The sequence below is a fragment of the Macaca mulatta genome, chromosome 2 (genome assembly GCF_049350105.2).
Source record: "Macaca mulatta isolate MMU2019108-1 chromosome 2, T2T-MMU8v2.0, whole genome shotgun sequence".
Lineage (NCBI taxonomy): Eukaryota > Metazoa > Chordata > Mammalia > Primates > Cercopithecidae > Macaca > Macaca mulatta.
The window spans coordinates 1,933,595-1,949,174 of record NC_133407.1 but is presented as its reverse complement, the minus strand read 5'-3'; the positions used below and the strand labels follow the sequence as shown (position 1 = coordinate 1,949,174).

General features: G+C 42.4%; 1 protein-coding gene and 1 non-coding gene across 3 annotated transcripts in view; both read left to right on the top strand.

The window, feature by feature from the left end:
• Positions 1–15,580, top strand: part of UBXN7 (UBX domain protein 7) — an 81,543-nt gene that overhangs the window by 25,865 nt on the left and 40,098 nt on the right. The window contains exons 2-4 of one of the 2 annotated variants that reach the window (XM_015132580.3): positions 719–866; positions 5,393–5,460; positions 15,355–15,420. In XM_015132580.3, the coding sequence (XP_014988066.2) occupies positions 719–866; positions 5,393–5,460; positions 15,355–15,420 (282 nt within the window). The remainder of the gene's footprint in view (positions 1–718; positions 867–5,392; positions 5,461–15,354; positions 15,421–15,580) is intronic. The other variant, XM_077991133.1, reaches the window with a different exon arrangement.
• On the top strand, positions 15,155–15,259 carry LOC114676544 (U6 spliceosomal RNA). The gene has a single exon (XR_003727606.1). It is a non-coding gene; the product is annotated as a U6 spliceosomal RNA (small nuclear RNA).

The window sequence follows — 15,580 nt, the reverse complement described above, 5'->3', positions numbered from 1 at the left end:
TTTTTTTTTTTTGAGACAGAGTCTCGCTTTGTTGCCCAGGCTGGAGTGCAGTGGCATGACCTTGGCTCACTGCAAGCTCTGCCTCCTGGGTTCAAGCGATTCTCCTACCTCAGCCTCCCGAGTAACTGGGATTACAGGTGCATGCCACCATGCTTGGCACATTTTTGTTTTTAGTAGAGACGGGGCTTCACCATGTTAGTTGGGCTGGTCTCCAACTCCTGACCTCGTGATCCGGAGGCCGAGGCGGCTGGATTATAGGTGTGAGCCACTGTGCCCAGCCTGACGCTTTCTTTTTAACAGAAACAGAAATGCTAACTGAAATGTATTCTTTCTAACAAAGCATTTCTAACTTTCTAGAACGTAGTCTTTCATTTTTCTTTATCTTTTTTCAGCTTATTCCCAAATATATACTTTGGCCATTTAAAATAAATGGCCAAAAAAAAAAAAACCCAGAAGTGGCCAAAAAATGCTTTAATATTTAGTTTTTGTTTTATTATGAAGGATGATTACTCTTTAATGCTTCTACATTCTTTTCTAGCTCTGTGTATTTCACTTCAAGAATGTGTGCATTTTTTTTCTAGCTCGGTGTATTTCACAAGAAATTCATTCTAAAAGGGAAAATACTATTGATTTACTTGGGAATTCTAATACGAGCTGAAAAAAGAGGCTGTCTTTTTTTTTTTTTTTTAACGTTTTTCCTGTCTTTTTACTGTTTCAGGTGCAAGTGAAAGTGTAGGAAAACATATGCTTGAAGCGTGCAACAATAATCTGGAAATGGCAGTCACTATGTTTTTGGATGGTGGAGGAATCGCTGAAGAGCCCAGTACCAGTTCAGCAAGTGTCTCTGCTGTCAGACCACACACAGAGTACGAATCTAATGTGTATTGTCAGGAGCTATCCATTGCCTACATTAAGTAGTTGCGTTTTTATCAAAGCTAGGTCAATTCTCTGGTTTTGAAATAAATGAAAGGCTGAAAGCCTCTGAAAAAGTATGAAGTAGAAATTTTTGTAGTAACATACGTTCGATTCTTTAGATACTGTCTTGCCTTATTGAATCCTCAAAGGAACCATGTAGGCTCTGTGAAGTCGGGGAGGTGGGGTTGGTGGGAGTGTGTGGTGCTGCTCTGCTGGGATTGGCCCGTGGCCAGCAGGGCCTGTGTGCCTCATGGCAGCAACAAATAAACAAACAGAAACCTTATTGGATGGCATTATCAACATTTTACCAATAAGGAAGCAGAGGCATAGCCATTTCCCCAAACTACACAGCATTAAGTAGCAGTAAAGCTCAGATTTCCCAATTATAGATTTTTCTACATTCACAGAAATGTTTTGAGTTGCCATGAAAAATGTTTGAAACTAGGCTGGGCATGGTGGCTCACACCTATAATCTCGGCACTTTGGGAGGCCGAGGCAGGCTGATCATGAGGTCAGGAGTTCGAGACCAGCGTGACCAACATGGTGAAACCGTGTCTCTACTAAAAAAAATACAAAAATTAGCCAGGCGTGGTGGCGGGTGCCTGTAATCCCAACTACTCGGGAGGCTGAGGCACAAGAATTGCTTCAGCCCAGGAGGCAGAGGTTGCAGTGACCAGAGATCATGCCGCTACACTCCAGCCTGGGTGACAGAGCAAGACTCTGTCTCAAAAAATAAATAAATAAATAAATAAAAATAATATCGTGTAGAGTTTTTTCTGTTAATGTTGGCCATGTATTTCACTCCCAATATAGCTCAGACTTTTAACAGAAATCAGTATGAGAACCTAATACTTAAAAAAAAAGTCCAGGTGTGGTAGTTCATGCCTGTAATTCTAGTACTTTGGGAGGCCAAGGCAGGAGGATGGCTTGAGCCCAAGAGTTTGAGACCAGCTTGGGCAATATAGCAAAAACCTGTCTCTACAAAAAATAGAAAAATTAGCCGGGTGTGGTGGTGCGCAGCTGTAGTCCCAGCTACTTGGGAGGCTGAGATGGGAGGATCACATGAGCCTGGGAGGTTGAGGTTGCAATGAGCCATGATTGTGCCACTGCACTCCAACCTGGTTGACACAGAGTGACCCCCTGTCTCAAAAAAAAAAAAAAAAAAAAAAAAAAAGATTAAAAACAAAATGGCAAATATTCATAGTTGATTTGGGAGAGCATATTTATCCTCATTGTATAAAACATGTTTTCTCAATTGTGTTGAAAAATAGGTTTGGTAAATGAATATCTTTTCCTAATGAATTCCCCTATATATATTTTGGCTTAGATAGTTTGTATTGCTAGTTGCTCAACATTCGATAATGGCTCCTAATTCCTAAAGTATGATTTTCTTTATTCACTTTTTTCTATTCCATCCTTCCATTCTTGGTAGCTGACAATCTTGGTACAGATACCCTCAGATAATGTGGTAATCAAGTCTTTTCATGTAAGGACAACTGTACTGCTTAATCCACCCCTCTAATTGATGCATTTAGTCAGATTAAAGTTTGTTTATAGAACAATTCAGTTGTCTGAGATTGAGACAATTGTGTGTGGTGTGTGTGTGTATATATATATATATATATGCTGTAAAGCGAGGTATAACAATAATGGAAGGTTTTGTTTAGGTAGAAGTTTTCTTTCTTTTTTTTTTGTTTTTTGAGACAGAGTCTCTATCGCTAGGCTGGAGTGCAGTGTGGTGATCTCGGCTCACTGCAACTTCCACCTTCTAGGTTCCAGTGATTCTCCTGCCTCAGCCTCCTAAGTAGCTGGGACTACCGGCACACACCACCATGCCTGGCTAATTTTTGTATTTTTAGTAGAGACGGGGTTGCACCATGTTGACCAGGATGGTCCCGATCTCCTGACCTCGTGATCTGCCCATCTCGGCCTCCCAAGGTGCTGGGTTTACAGGCATGAGCCACTGTGTGCGGCCAGTTTTCTTTTTTTTTTTTTTTTCAGGCTGGAGTGCAGTGGTGCAATCTCGGCTCACTGCAAGCTCCGCTTCCCGGGTTCACACCGTTCTCCTGCCTCAGCCTCCGGAGCAGCTGGGACTACAGGTGCCGCCACCGCACCCGGCTAATTTTTTGTATTTTTTTTTTAGTAGAGACCGGGTTTCAGCATGTTAGCCAAGATGGTCTTGATCTCCTGACCTCGTGATCCACCGGCCTCGGCCTCCCAAAGTGCTGGGATTACAGGCGTGAGCCGCCGCGCCCAGCCAATGGCCAGTTTTCTTTTCTTTTTTTTTTTTTTTGAGACGGAGTCTCGCTCTGTGCCCCAGGCTGGAGTGCAGTAGTGAGATCTCGGCTCACTGCAAGCTCCGCCCCCCTGGGTTCCCGCCATTCTCCTGCCTCAGCCTCCCGAGTAGCTGGGACTACAGGCGCCGCCACCTCGCCCGGCTAATTTTCTTGTATTTTTAGTAGAGACGGGGTTTCACTGTGTTAGCCAGGATGGTCTCAATCTCCTGACCTCGTGATCCGCCCGTCTCGGCCTCCCAAAGTGCTGGGATTACAGGCTTGAGCCACCGCGCCCGGCCGGCCAGTTTTCTTAAGATAATTAGCTCTTTTTTAAAAAACACAGTCTTCCTCTGTCACTCAGGCTGGAATGTAGGGGTGTGATCTCTGCTCACTGCTCTCAATTCACTGCAACCTCTGCCTCCCAGGTTCAAGCAACCTCAGCTCCTCAAGTAGCTGGGACTATAGGCACATGCCACCACACTTGGCTGATTTTTGTATTTTTTGAAAGATGGGGTTTTGCCTTGTTGCCCAGGCTGGTCTTGAACTCCTGAGCTCAAGCAATCCACCTGCCTTGGCCTCTCAAAATGCTAGGATTGCCGGTGTGAGCCACCATGGCTGGCCGGCCTGTTTCCTTTTGATGAAAGGATTGACAGAGCTTCCTCTTATAGATGTATTGTCTGTTTCTTCAGATGATTGACATTTTGTGTGTGAGCACCAGGAAAGAGTACTTAACATAATTTTGAATTATCCTTTAGTCACGTGGTTTGTTGGAAATTTCTTTAACTGGTTGTTCTTTGATTACAGGATGTTATTGTTGACAAATGAGTATTCCTACTTCGTTTCATAAAGGATGTTTTGGAGTTCCAACGCTTAAATATCAAAAACAAGGTCTTTAGTTGTTACTATTCAGAACACCTGAATGAAAACCATTAGGGCTAACATAAGTTTATATGGAATTTACATGCTTATATAATACTTATTATAAGCAGGAAGATAATGAAAATTAGGAAGTTACTATTTGCTGTGAACATTAATCAGCAAAGTTCAATACTTGAGTTACAACTATAAAACTATTTCTTTTTCTTTTTTTTAGAGATGGAGTCTTGCTATGTTGCCAAGGTTGGTCTCAAACTCCTGGGCTCAAGTGAGCCTCCCGCCTCCTCTCCCAAAGCACTGAGATTACAGGCATGAGCCACCGTGCCCAACCTAAAATAAAGTGTTCTTTAAAGGCACACACCATTTTTACAGTGTATCTGAATGAGTTTTTTGTTACTGGAAGAGATGGATTATCAGTAAACCCTGTGAATGTAAACTTTGAAGAAAATAGGCTTTTAAAAGATGAGTAATTACTTTTTTTGTTCTGTATATTAGGATCTTTTTAGTAAATAATCCAAGATCATACCTGTTAGCCTCTTTCATAATTAGCATGAAATTCACTGCCTTTTAAAGTTTATTTTAATATGTCCTTATGATTTAATTATTCTTTGATGTAGTAGTAATATGATATTGCTTCTATTAAGCCTATATTTTTCTATTCATTTCTGCCTGATTTTTTGGGGGAAAATTTTTTTCTTTTTTTCTGACAGAATTTAAGGTAGGAAACTTGAGAGGGAAAGGGAAATTGTTTTTATTTCTAAACCATTTGAGCTATATATTCCAGGTACTCATTTCCACTTGAGCTTTATGTGGAAACCATCTAAAACTCACTTATCAGCTGGATGCAGTAGCTCACGCCTGTAATCCTAGCACTTTGGGAGGCTGAGGTGGGTGGACTGCCTGAGCTCAGGAGTTCAAGACTGGCCTGGCCAACATGGCGCAACCCTGTCACTACTAAAAATACGAAAAAAAATTAGCCAGGTGTGATGGTGCATGCCTGTAGTCCCAGCTACTAGGGAGGCCGAGGCACGAGATTTGCTTTAACTCAGGAGGTGGAGGTTGCAGTGAGTCAAGATCGTGTCAGTCCACTCCAGCCTGGGCGACAGAGTGAGACACTGTCTCCCCTGCCAAAAAAAAAAAAACCAACAAAATAACTTAAATTTATCATTATTACTGTACTTCTAAAAGTCACTAAGTTAATTTGAATATATTCACAGTAATTACAGAAAGCAAACAGGTAGCAGAAATATTCACAGTAATTACAGGAAGCAAACAGGTAGCAGAAAATAGTTTTCATTTTTTATTTTCCCATTTTTTTTTAATAGAGAAGAAGTTCGTGCCCCAATTCCTCAAAAGCAGGAAATACTGGTGGAACCAGAACCATTATTTGGTGGTAAGTTCACTTTTTTCCCTTAGCTTTATTTGATTTTGTTCTTTAGGATTTTAATCAAACCATCAAAAGATGTGAAGGCTTCCTAGGAGACTGTTAGAAGTGTAGTGTCAATTCTTACCTTGTTTTTCTATAGTCCTGTCAAGAAAGTTGCACAGTTGACTCATAAAGAGTGAAGCAGATGTTTCAAATTGATATTTGTTGGAAAAGGCCAAAAGGAGGAACGTTAGCAAGAAGAATTGCTGCCTTGTAATGGGAATGCATAATGATAAAAGTTCTGATTATTTCCTTTTCTGGATACCTGCTTGACTGCCAAGTCCCTCCTCTCTAGACAGGCCATACCTTCTCTCTCAGTTTCTAGAAGTGCTAATCCTAATTTGAATGAAGGGCACTGTAACCCCTAATTCATGTAAAAAATTGGGATATTAGTCTGGATAGAGAATGGTGATAGAGAATGGGACATTTAATCAGATTAATTTATAGTTAAATAAGCACGTATTTCCCTTTTGTAAACCAAAGAGTTTATGTGTTATTCATGAGTTTATATAGAAAAAATACAAGATGGAATTATAATCTGGTTGGTCAGACCAAGACAGAAAACTGTATATAGTATATATTGAGAATAATTATGCAGAGAAATACTTTGTGTTGAGGTGGCTCACACCTTTAATCCCAGCACTTCGGGAGGCTGAGGTGGGCAGATCACTCAAGGCCAGGAGTTCGAGACCAGTCTGGCCAACATGTCAAAATCCCATCTCTACTAAAAGTACAAAAATTAGGCATGGTAGCACATGCCTGTAATCCCAGCTACTTGGGAGACTGAGGCAATGAGAATCACTTAAACCGGAAGGCTGAGGTTGCAGTGAGCCGAGATCATGCTACTGCACTGTAGTCTGGGCAGTAGAGTAAGACTCTGTCTCAAATAAATAAATACAATTGAGTACAAGAGACATAAACTTTTTTCCCTCCAACTTTTTTTTAGGTTCGGGGTACATGTGCAGGTTTGTTACATGGGTAAATTGCATGTTGCGTGGGTTTGGTGTACAGATTACCACCCAGGTAATGAGCATAGTAGCCAATAGGTAGCTTTTCTGTTTTCTTTCTTTTCTTTTCTTTTCTTTTCTCTTTTCTTTTCTTCCCCTCCCCTTTTCTTTTCTTTTATAGACACAGAGTCTTGCTATGTTGCTCAGGCTGGTCCCAAACTCCTGGGCTCAAGCAATCCTCTGGCTTCAACCTCCCAAAGTGCTAGGATTACAGGAGCGAGCCACCATGCCTGGCTTATAGGTATTTTTTCCAATCCTCGCCCTCCATCCTCAAGTAGGCCCTGGTGTCTGTTCCCTTCTTTGTGTCCATGTACGCTCAGTGTTTAGCTCTCTCTTGTGAGAACATGCGATATTTGGCTTTCTGTTCCTGCATTAATTTACTTAGGATGGTACATATGTAGCCTTCATGGGTAGACTAAGACAGAGGAGGAAATACACGTTGTAACAAAAGAATGAATAAAATTATATGTATGTCTTTTGATTTGATAAAGTACTTTAGTTGAGAGTTTTTATGAGATAAACGTTTTTAACTTGGCAGCTTTGGTGTTTATTATAGAAAGAAACAAAAGAATATACTGTCTAGATTCAGAAATAAAAGGCAAGAGGAAAGCTGTAAAGTCTGAGTACTGTAGTGTAATGAAGTGCTTTCTGGCTGTTCAATGCGGATAGTCATTATGCTGTTGATATACCAGATTGCTCATAATTTTACAAATATAAATGCTAGGAATAGATTTGGAGCAAAAGAGTAATGCCCTTGGAAGCTTTATCTTCTCTTTATTGCAAGGAATAATACAGGATCTTTGAGCAAGTGGAACTATAGGAAGTAAATTCTGTGCTATATTGCTTTTGAACAGAGGCAAAAGAATTCCATTTGAAAGTCCCACTTTACTCTTTTTTTTTTTCTTTTGTATTACAGAGATGGAGTCTCTGTTGCCCAGGCTGGAGTGCGGTGATGCAATCCTAGCTTACTGCAGTCTCAAACTCCTGGGCTCAAGAATTCCTCCCACCTCAGCCTTCTATAGGTGTGTGCCACCACGCCTGGCTAATTGTTTTGTTTTGTTTTGTTTTGTTTTGTTTTGTTCGTGGAGACAGGGCATTGCTGTGTTGCCCTGGCTGCTGTGGAACTGATCTGAAGCAATCCTGCCACCTTGGCCTTGGCCTACCAAAGTACTGGAGTTACGGGCGTGAGCCACAGCACCTGGCCACTTTCTTCCTTTTTTATCTCTGAATTGATGTACAGTAAGGAGGATGCTAAGAATGACTTTTTACAGTTAGGAAGTCATTCTTACCTTTTGTTATTAGATGTTATAACTTGAAATGGGTCTTTAGAAACTATTTTCTTAAGGCAGTATTGATTTAAATCACCGTTCAGGTGTGGTCTCAGGTCCCTAATACCCTTTCAGGTTGGCTATAACGTTAAAACAATTTACAATAATAGTACTAAGGGTTTGTTTGTTTGTTTGTTTTTGAGATGTGGTCTTGCTGTGTTGCGCCAGGCTAGAGTGCAGTGGTTGCTCACAGGCGTGATCCCACTAATGATCGGCACGGGAGTTTTGACCTCTGTTTCCAACCTGGGCTAGTTAACCCCTCCTTAGGCAACCTGGTGGTCCCACTACTCCCTGGAGATAATTATATTGATGCTGAGCTTAGTGTAGACACCTGACTGGCATAGCACACTACAGGCCAGAACTCTTAGGCTCAGGTGATCTTTTTTTTTTTTTTTTTTTTTGAGACGGAGTCTCGCTCTGTCGCCCAGGCTGGAGTGCAGTGGCCGGATCTCAGCTCACTGCAAGCTCCGCCTCCTGGGTTCACGCCATTTTCCTGCCTCAGCCTCCCGAGTAGCTGGGACTACAGGCGCCCGCCACCTCGCCCGGCTAGTTTTTTGTATTTTTAGTAGAGACGGGGTTTCACCGTGTTAGCCAGGATGGTCTCGATCTCCTGACCTCGTGATCCACCCGTCTCGGCCTCCCAAAGTGCTGGGATTACAGGCTTGAGCCACCGCGCCCGGCCCTGGCTCAGGTGATCTTATCTCAGCCTCCTGAGTAGCTGGGATTATAGGCATGCACCATGGTACTGGACATCAAATTATTTTCGTTGTGGTGACATTCAGACTGATAGTTGTCAGACTGTTGGCTTCTTGGTTGAATTCATGCAGTGGCTTCAGACTGTACCACTAGATAGTGAATTCTTCACTGCTACATGAAGTTTACAAAAAAATTTAAAAGGCAGGGCCAGGTGCAGTGACTCATGCCTGTAATCCCAGTCCTTTGGGAGGCAACAGTTGAAAAGATCACTTGAAACCAGGAGTTGGAGAGTAGCCCAGACAACATAAGAAGACTCTTATCTCTAAAAAAATAAAAATAAATTTGTTAGGCGTGGTGGCATGTGCCTGTAGTCCTAGTTGGGAGTCTGAGGTGGGAGGATGGCTTGAGCTTAGGAGTTCTAGGCTGCCGTGAACTATGCACTGCAGCCTGTGTGACAGAGTGAGACCCTGTCTCTAAAAGAGAAATAGGACAGGTGCAGTGGCATACACCTGTAATCTCAACACTTTGGGAGGCTGAGGCAGGAGGATTGCTTGAGCCCAGGAGTTTGAGACCAGCCTGGGCAACATATTGAGACCCCAGCTCAAAAAAAAAAAAAAAAAGTTAACTGATTTAAAAGCAGTTTTCTTTAATGATGTTCTTGATGAAGCAGTAAAAATGATTAATTTCATTAAATCTTGACCCTTGAGTACACAGTTTTAAAATATAGTTTGAAATAGTATGTATGCACAAAGCACTTTGGTATAATGAAGTACTATGATTACCTTAAGGAAAAGCACTTGTGTGATTGTTAGAGTAGGGAGTTTTTTTTCATGGAACATTCTTTTTACTTGAAAAATCACTGACAAACTATCAGTTTACACTTTGACAGTTGGCATTTTCTTAAAAATGTGAGCTTGTTACTTCAATACAACTGAGAGTGTTTGTTATCAGTGATTTTAAAAAAGAGGTTTGGCTGGATGTGGAGACTCACACCTGTAGTCCCAACACTTTGGGATTACTTTGGGAGGCCGAGGCGGGAGATTTCTTGAGCCTGGGAGTTCCAGACCAGCTTGTGCTACATAGGGAGACCCCCATCTCTACAAAAAAATTAACAAAAAAATTAGCTGGGCGTGGTGGCACATGCCTGTAGTCCCAGCTATGCAGGAGGCCGAGGGGTGAGAAGATGGCTTGGGCCTTTGAGGTCAAGGCTGCAGTGAGCCATTATTGCCCCACTGCACTCCAGCCTACTGGTGACAGGGAGACCTCGTCTCAAAAAAAATGATAAAATACATTAAAAAAGAACTTTCAGGCAAAAAACAGGATTTTAGAAAAATTTTTGTACCTACCTTTGTGAGCTTGATACTTTCCCAATACTTGAAGGCTTTCTGATAAGATCAGTGGTGACATGAAACAGATCTTTTAACATGATTTTTAAAATACTGTATAATGAAACCATTAATATTTGAAATGTTTCCATTACTCAGTAAACAAGTATTTTTGAATAACCAGTGCATGATACTACAGAGTTGTGCATAGGTAAAAGATCCATTCAGACTGTGAGATGAATTGTATTATCAGGAGGCTGAGGCAGGAGAATGGCGTGAACCCAGGAGGCGGAGCTTGCAGTGAGCCGAGATCGCGCCACTGCACTCCAGCCTGGGCAACAGCGTGAGACTCCGTCTCAAAAAAAAAAAAAAAAAAAAAAAAAAGAATTGTATTAGATATTTATTGCTGAGTAAAAAGTTGTTCCAAAATTAAACTGCCTGAAAAAAAACAAAAAACAAAGGAAACAATCTCAGTTTCTTTGAGTCAGTAATCTGGGTGTGGCCTTTGGTTAGGGACTCCTACAAGGGTGTGGTCAATATGTCAGCTAGGCTACCATTCATCTCAAAGCCTGAATGGAGGAGGATCTCCTAAACTCATTCTTGTGTCTATTGCCTGGGGGCATCCATTTTACACCGAGCAAATGAGAGCCTGAGAGGGCAGCCCAAGATGGAAGCCATTCTCTTCTTGTAATGTAATCTGGAAGTGAAATCCCATCAGTCTGCTACATTCTGTTCAATCCTGCCTGTACTCAAGGTATTCACACACAGGGTACGAATACTGGGAGACAGGGAAAATTGGGGGCTGTCTTAGAGACTGCCTACCACATAGTACAGTGGGTTATAATGAAACAGTATGAAAAGCTCATTGATAAGATTTCAGATTCCACTTTGCAGCTGTCCTCTAAGAAACTACCATTGGTTAAGTATTGGTGTACTATTAAAGAAGAATATCCACAATCATCTAAGACTTTAAAATACTCCTCGCTGCTGGGTATGGTGGCACAGGCATGTAGTCTCAGCTACTGTGGAGGCTGAGGTGGGAGTATGGCTTGAGCCCAGGAGTTCTTGGCTGTATGGCCCTATGTTGATTGGGTGTCTGCACTGAGTTCGGAATCAATATGGTGACCTGCTGGCAGTGGAGGACCACCAGATGACCTGAGGAAGAGGAAACGGAGCAGGTGCAGATCAGTAGTGGAATTGTGCCTTTGAATAGCCACTGCCCTTCAGCTTGGGCAACATAGTGAGACCCCCATCTTTTAAAACAAAAAGCCCACTCCTCCCTTTTACAGCTGCATGTCTGCATGAGAGTACATTTTAATTTTCTTTCTGTACTTGAGCTGAAAGAATAGCAGCAGATCTAAAGGAATGTAGAAGCAGATCTGAAGATCCAGATGTCTTCTCTGAAGCCAGATACGAACAGCTGTGTGGATATGTAAAACAGTGCCACTCTTCTCACGACGTTTTTTCTCCAGCTGTCCCTCCCCTATGCTGACTTTGAAGCTCCTTCTGAATCTCTTTTAGCTCTTTATAGCTTAGTCTCTTTGACTTCAGTGACCAGTACTTCTTTTTTTTTTTTTTTTTTTTTTTTGAGGCGGAGTCTCGCTCTGTCGCCCAGGCTGGAGTGCAGTGGCGCGATCTCGGCTCACTGCAAGCTCCGCCTCCCGGGTTCCCGCCATTCTCCTGCCTCAGCCTCCCGAGTAGCTGGGACTACAGGCGCCGCCACCACGCCCGGCTAATTTTTTTGTATTTTTAGTGGAGACGGGGTTTCATTGTGTTAGCCAGGATGGTCTCGATCTCCTGACCTCGTGATCCGCCCGTCTCGGCCTCCCAAAGTGCTGGGATTACAGGCTTGAGCCACCGCGCCCGGCCACCAGTACTTCTATTATGTGGGCAGTAGAGTGAGGACAGAGGACTGATGTTTGCTTGTGGCAGATGGCTTGGAAGAGCCAGGAGACCACATTGAAAAGGCAGGTAACAGTAATAGGCCTAGGGCTAGAGGTGGTGTGGTCTGAGGAGAGGTTTTTGCTTACAATAGGGTAAATGAATGGAAGACAAATGGGAAGAGGGATATTAGCCCAAGAAGTAAAAGAAATTGGGTAGAAGGATAGCAATAAGAGGAACTAGTGAGTATACCCAGATTGGTGCCTTATAGAGAAGGGGGAGGTTGGAAAGGTGATGTGAAATAATGTGGAATATTGACTCACCTACCTTTGGCAGTTTAAAGGTAGAAGAAAATTACCTTTTGTGTGCTACCTTCCTAAAATAATATACTTTCTTAGGCAACTATTCTTATTCTAAGATATCCTTGGTTTCTTTCTTTCTTTCTTTCTTTTTTTTTTTTTTTTGAGACGGAGTCTTGCTCTGTGGCCCAGGCTGGAGTGCCGTGACGTGATCTTGGCTCACTGCAAGCTCTGCCTCCCAGATTCACGCCATTCTCCTGTGTCAGCCTCCCCAGTACCTGGAACTACAGGCGCCGCCACCACGCCCAGCTAATTTTTTCTATTTTTTTAATAGAGACGGAGTTTCACTGTCTCAAACTCCCTACCTGGTGATCTGCCCGCCTCGGCCTCCCAAAGTGCTGGAATTACAGGCGTGAGCCACAGCGCCGCCAAGCCTCCAGCCAGTTTCTTAATTGTTAGAGTTAAAAGGTATCAGATATCTAGTTTTTTTTTTAAATTAATTAATTAATTTTTTTTTTTTTAAAGAGACAGGGCCTCAGTATGTTGCACAGACTGCACTCGAACTCCTTGGCTCAGGCGATCCTCTCACATCAGCCACCTGGGCAGCTGGGACTATAGGTGCATGTCTCTGCACCAGGGCCAGATAACTAGTTTTAGAGGCATTCTTTGGCAGGTTCTATTATTCCTGCTAGAAGCCATATACATTTGAAATAGGAGCTCTTGATCAAAAATAGTTCCAAGATTGAAAAGTGTGGCATTTCTTGCTTTTCCTTGAATAGAAATGAAGAAAGGAGGGAGAGAGGAAGGTAGAGAGGGACGCAGAGTGCAATATTTAAATTAAAAATAAAATTCAGGCCAGGCTCGGTGGCTCACTTCTGTAATTCCAGCACTTTTAGTGCTGAGGCAGGTGGATCACTTGCGATCAGGAGTTGGAGACCAGCCTGGCCAACATGGTGATGAAACCCCCTCTCTACTGAAAATACAAAAATTAGCCTGGCGTGGTGGCACACACCTGTTGTCCCAGCTACTAGGGAGGCTGAGGCAGGAGAATCCCTTGAACCTGGGAGGAGAATCCCATGAACCTGAGCTGAGATCATGCCACTGCACTCCAGCCTGGGCAACGGAGTGAGACTCTGTCACAATAAATTAATTAATTAACTAATTAATTAATTCAGGCTAGGCGTGGTAGCTCATGCTTGTAATCCCAGCACTTTGGGAGGCTGAGGTGGGAGGATTACTTGAGCCCAGGAGTTCCAAACTAGCCTGGGCAACATAGTGACATGCCTGTCTCTTAAAAAACAAAACAAAACAAAACTGAATGTAGTGCTGCACACTTGTAGTCCCATCTACTTGGGAGGCTAAGGTAGGAGGATGGCTTGAGCCTAGGAGGTTGGAGTCTGCAGTGAGCCATGATCACACCACTGCAATCCAGCCTGGGCAACAGAGCGAGACACTGTCTCAAAAAGTAAAAAATAAAACATGATAGTGTATTACAAAATCTCTTTTCCCAGAGATGATAATGTGATTGTTTAACATAAATACTGATACACATATACACAGGAATCATATGCATATGAATATGTTTTAAAGAAAAATGAAGTTTTTAATATGTTCGGCATTTTTTTGTTGCTCTGTTTTGCCTTTTACTCGGTAGTGCTGGATGTGAATAATTATCCTGTGTAATCACAAACACGAGTTATTGGGAAGTATGTTTTGACACGGGTTAGGGGATTCTATAGTCTCTGTCTAATCTTGATACTAATCATTTCTCAACAGAGAATTATTCTGGTTACGTGCTGGCCAGCCTTGTCATAAGCCAACTTAATAACTTACCCATATTGAGGGAATCATGAAAAGCCTTTATTTAAAGACTGGGTAATAGACACTCTACAGGGGTAGTAGAATACCTTAGGTGGATCTGTTTACTTTTCTGTCATTAAACCATTGTGTACCTGTGAAAAAAAGTTTCCAAAATTAAAAATGTTTTTTGTCTTGACGGTTCTGCGCGTGTGTCCAGTCCCTAAAACGCAGTCCTTAAGTCTTATGGTTTAGAGTGTAGAGTTACTATATCCAATCCCTAAGAAACAGTCCTTCAGTCTTATGGTTTAGAGTGTCGAGTTACTGCATACAGCAGGGCAGTCAGAGATCGAAGGCTGTAACCTGAACAACAGGGCAGTCGGATCCTGAAGGCTGTAACCTGAATTAGATATCTGCAGCGTGTGTGTGGCTTCATCTCTACGTGGCGGTGTCCTCAAAATCTTCTTTCTTTCTGACGTCACCACTTGGATATTGAGATAGTAAACTTTTTTGTTTTTGAGACGGAGTTTCACTGTTCTTGCCCAGGCTGGAGTACAGCGGCGTGATCTCGGCTCGCTGCAACCTCCGCCTCTCAGATTCAAGTGATTCTCCTGCTTCAGTCTCCCAAGTAGCTGGGATTACAGGTGCACGCCATAATACCCGGCTAGTTTTTTTGTATTTTTAGTAGAGACAGAATTTCACCATGTTGGTTAGGCTGGTCTCGAACTCGACTTCAGGTGATGCACCCGCCTTGGCTTCCCAAAGTGCTAGGATTACAGGAGGCATGAGCTACAGTGCCTGGCCAGGATAGTAAAGTTTTTTTTTTTTTGAGATGGAGTTTCGTTCTTGTTGCCCAGGCTGGAGTGCAGTGGCACAGTGTTGACTTACTGCAACCTCTGTCTCCCAGGTTCCAGTGATTCTCCTGCCTCAGCCTGGGATTATAGGCAGGCGCTGGGATTACAGGCATGTGCCACCACGCCTGGCTAATTTTTTGTATTTAGTAGAGGTGGGCTCACCATGTTGGTCAGGCTGGTCTCAAACTCCTGACCTTAGGTGATCCACCCGCCTTGGCCTCCCAAAGTACTGGGATTACAGGCATGAGCCCCCATGCCCAGCCGATAGTAAACTTTTTACACAAGTTTGATCAAGTCTCTTTTAACTGGGCCTGAATTTTTTCATTTGTAATACAAGGTGGCTGAATGGAAGATGTTCAGATTAATTATACGTGAATGATTTGAAAGTTTTTAAACTTTTTTATTTTTTGAGGGAAGACACCATTATGAATCTGAGTGTTTTAAAGCAAGAAATACTGCCGCTTCGGCAGCACATGTACTAAAATTGTACATGTACGAGACAGAGATTAGCATGATACAGAGATTAGCATGGCCCCTGTGCAAGGGTGACATGCAGTTCGTGAAGGGTTTCATATTTTTTATTTAAAAAAAATACTTTTAGATGAGGAAATTTTTAGAATTAAGTTTCAAAATTAATTTTAAAATTTTTCAATTCTGTTTTTTCTCCCCTAAAGCTCCTAAAAGACGACGGCCTGCACGTTCAATTTTTGATGGTTTCCGGGATTTTCAGACTGAAACTAGTAGGTATCTATGGACCAGTTTATCATCTCCCTCTTCTCTTCCTATTAAAAAGAAAAAGATGATTGCTGTTAGGCCCAATTACTTTAAGTTTTCACCTTATTTAAAAAGTGAAATTATGGATCCAGGATGTGATTAACTCTCCCCTGAGCTGAACTGTTC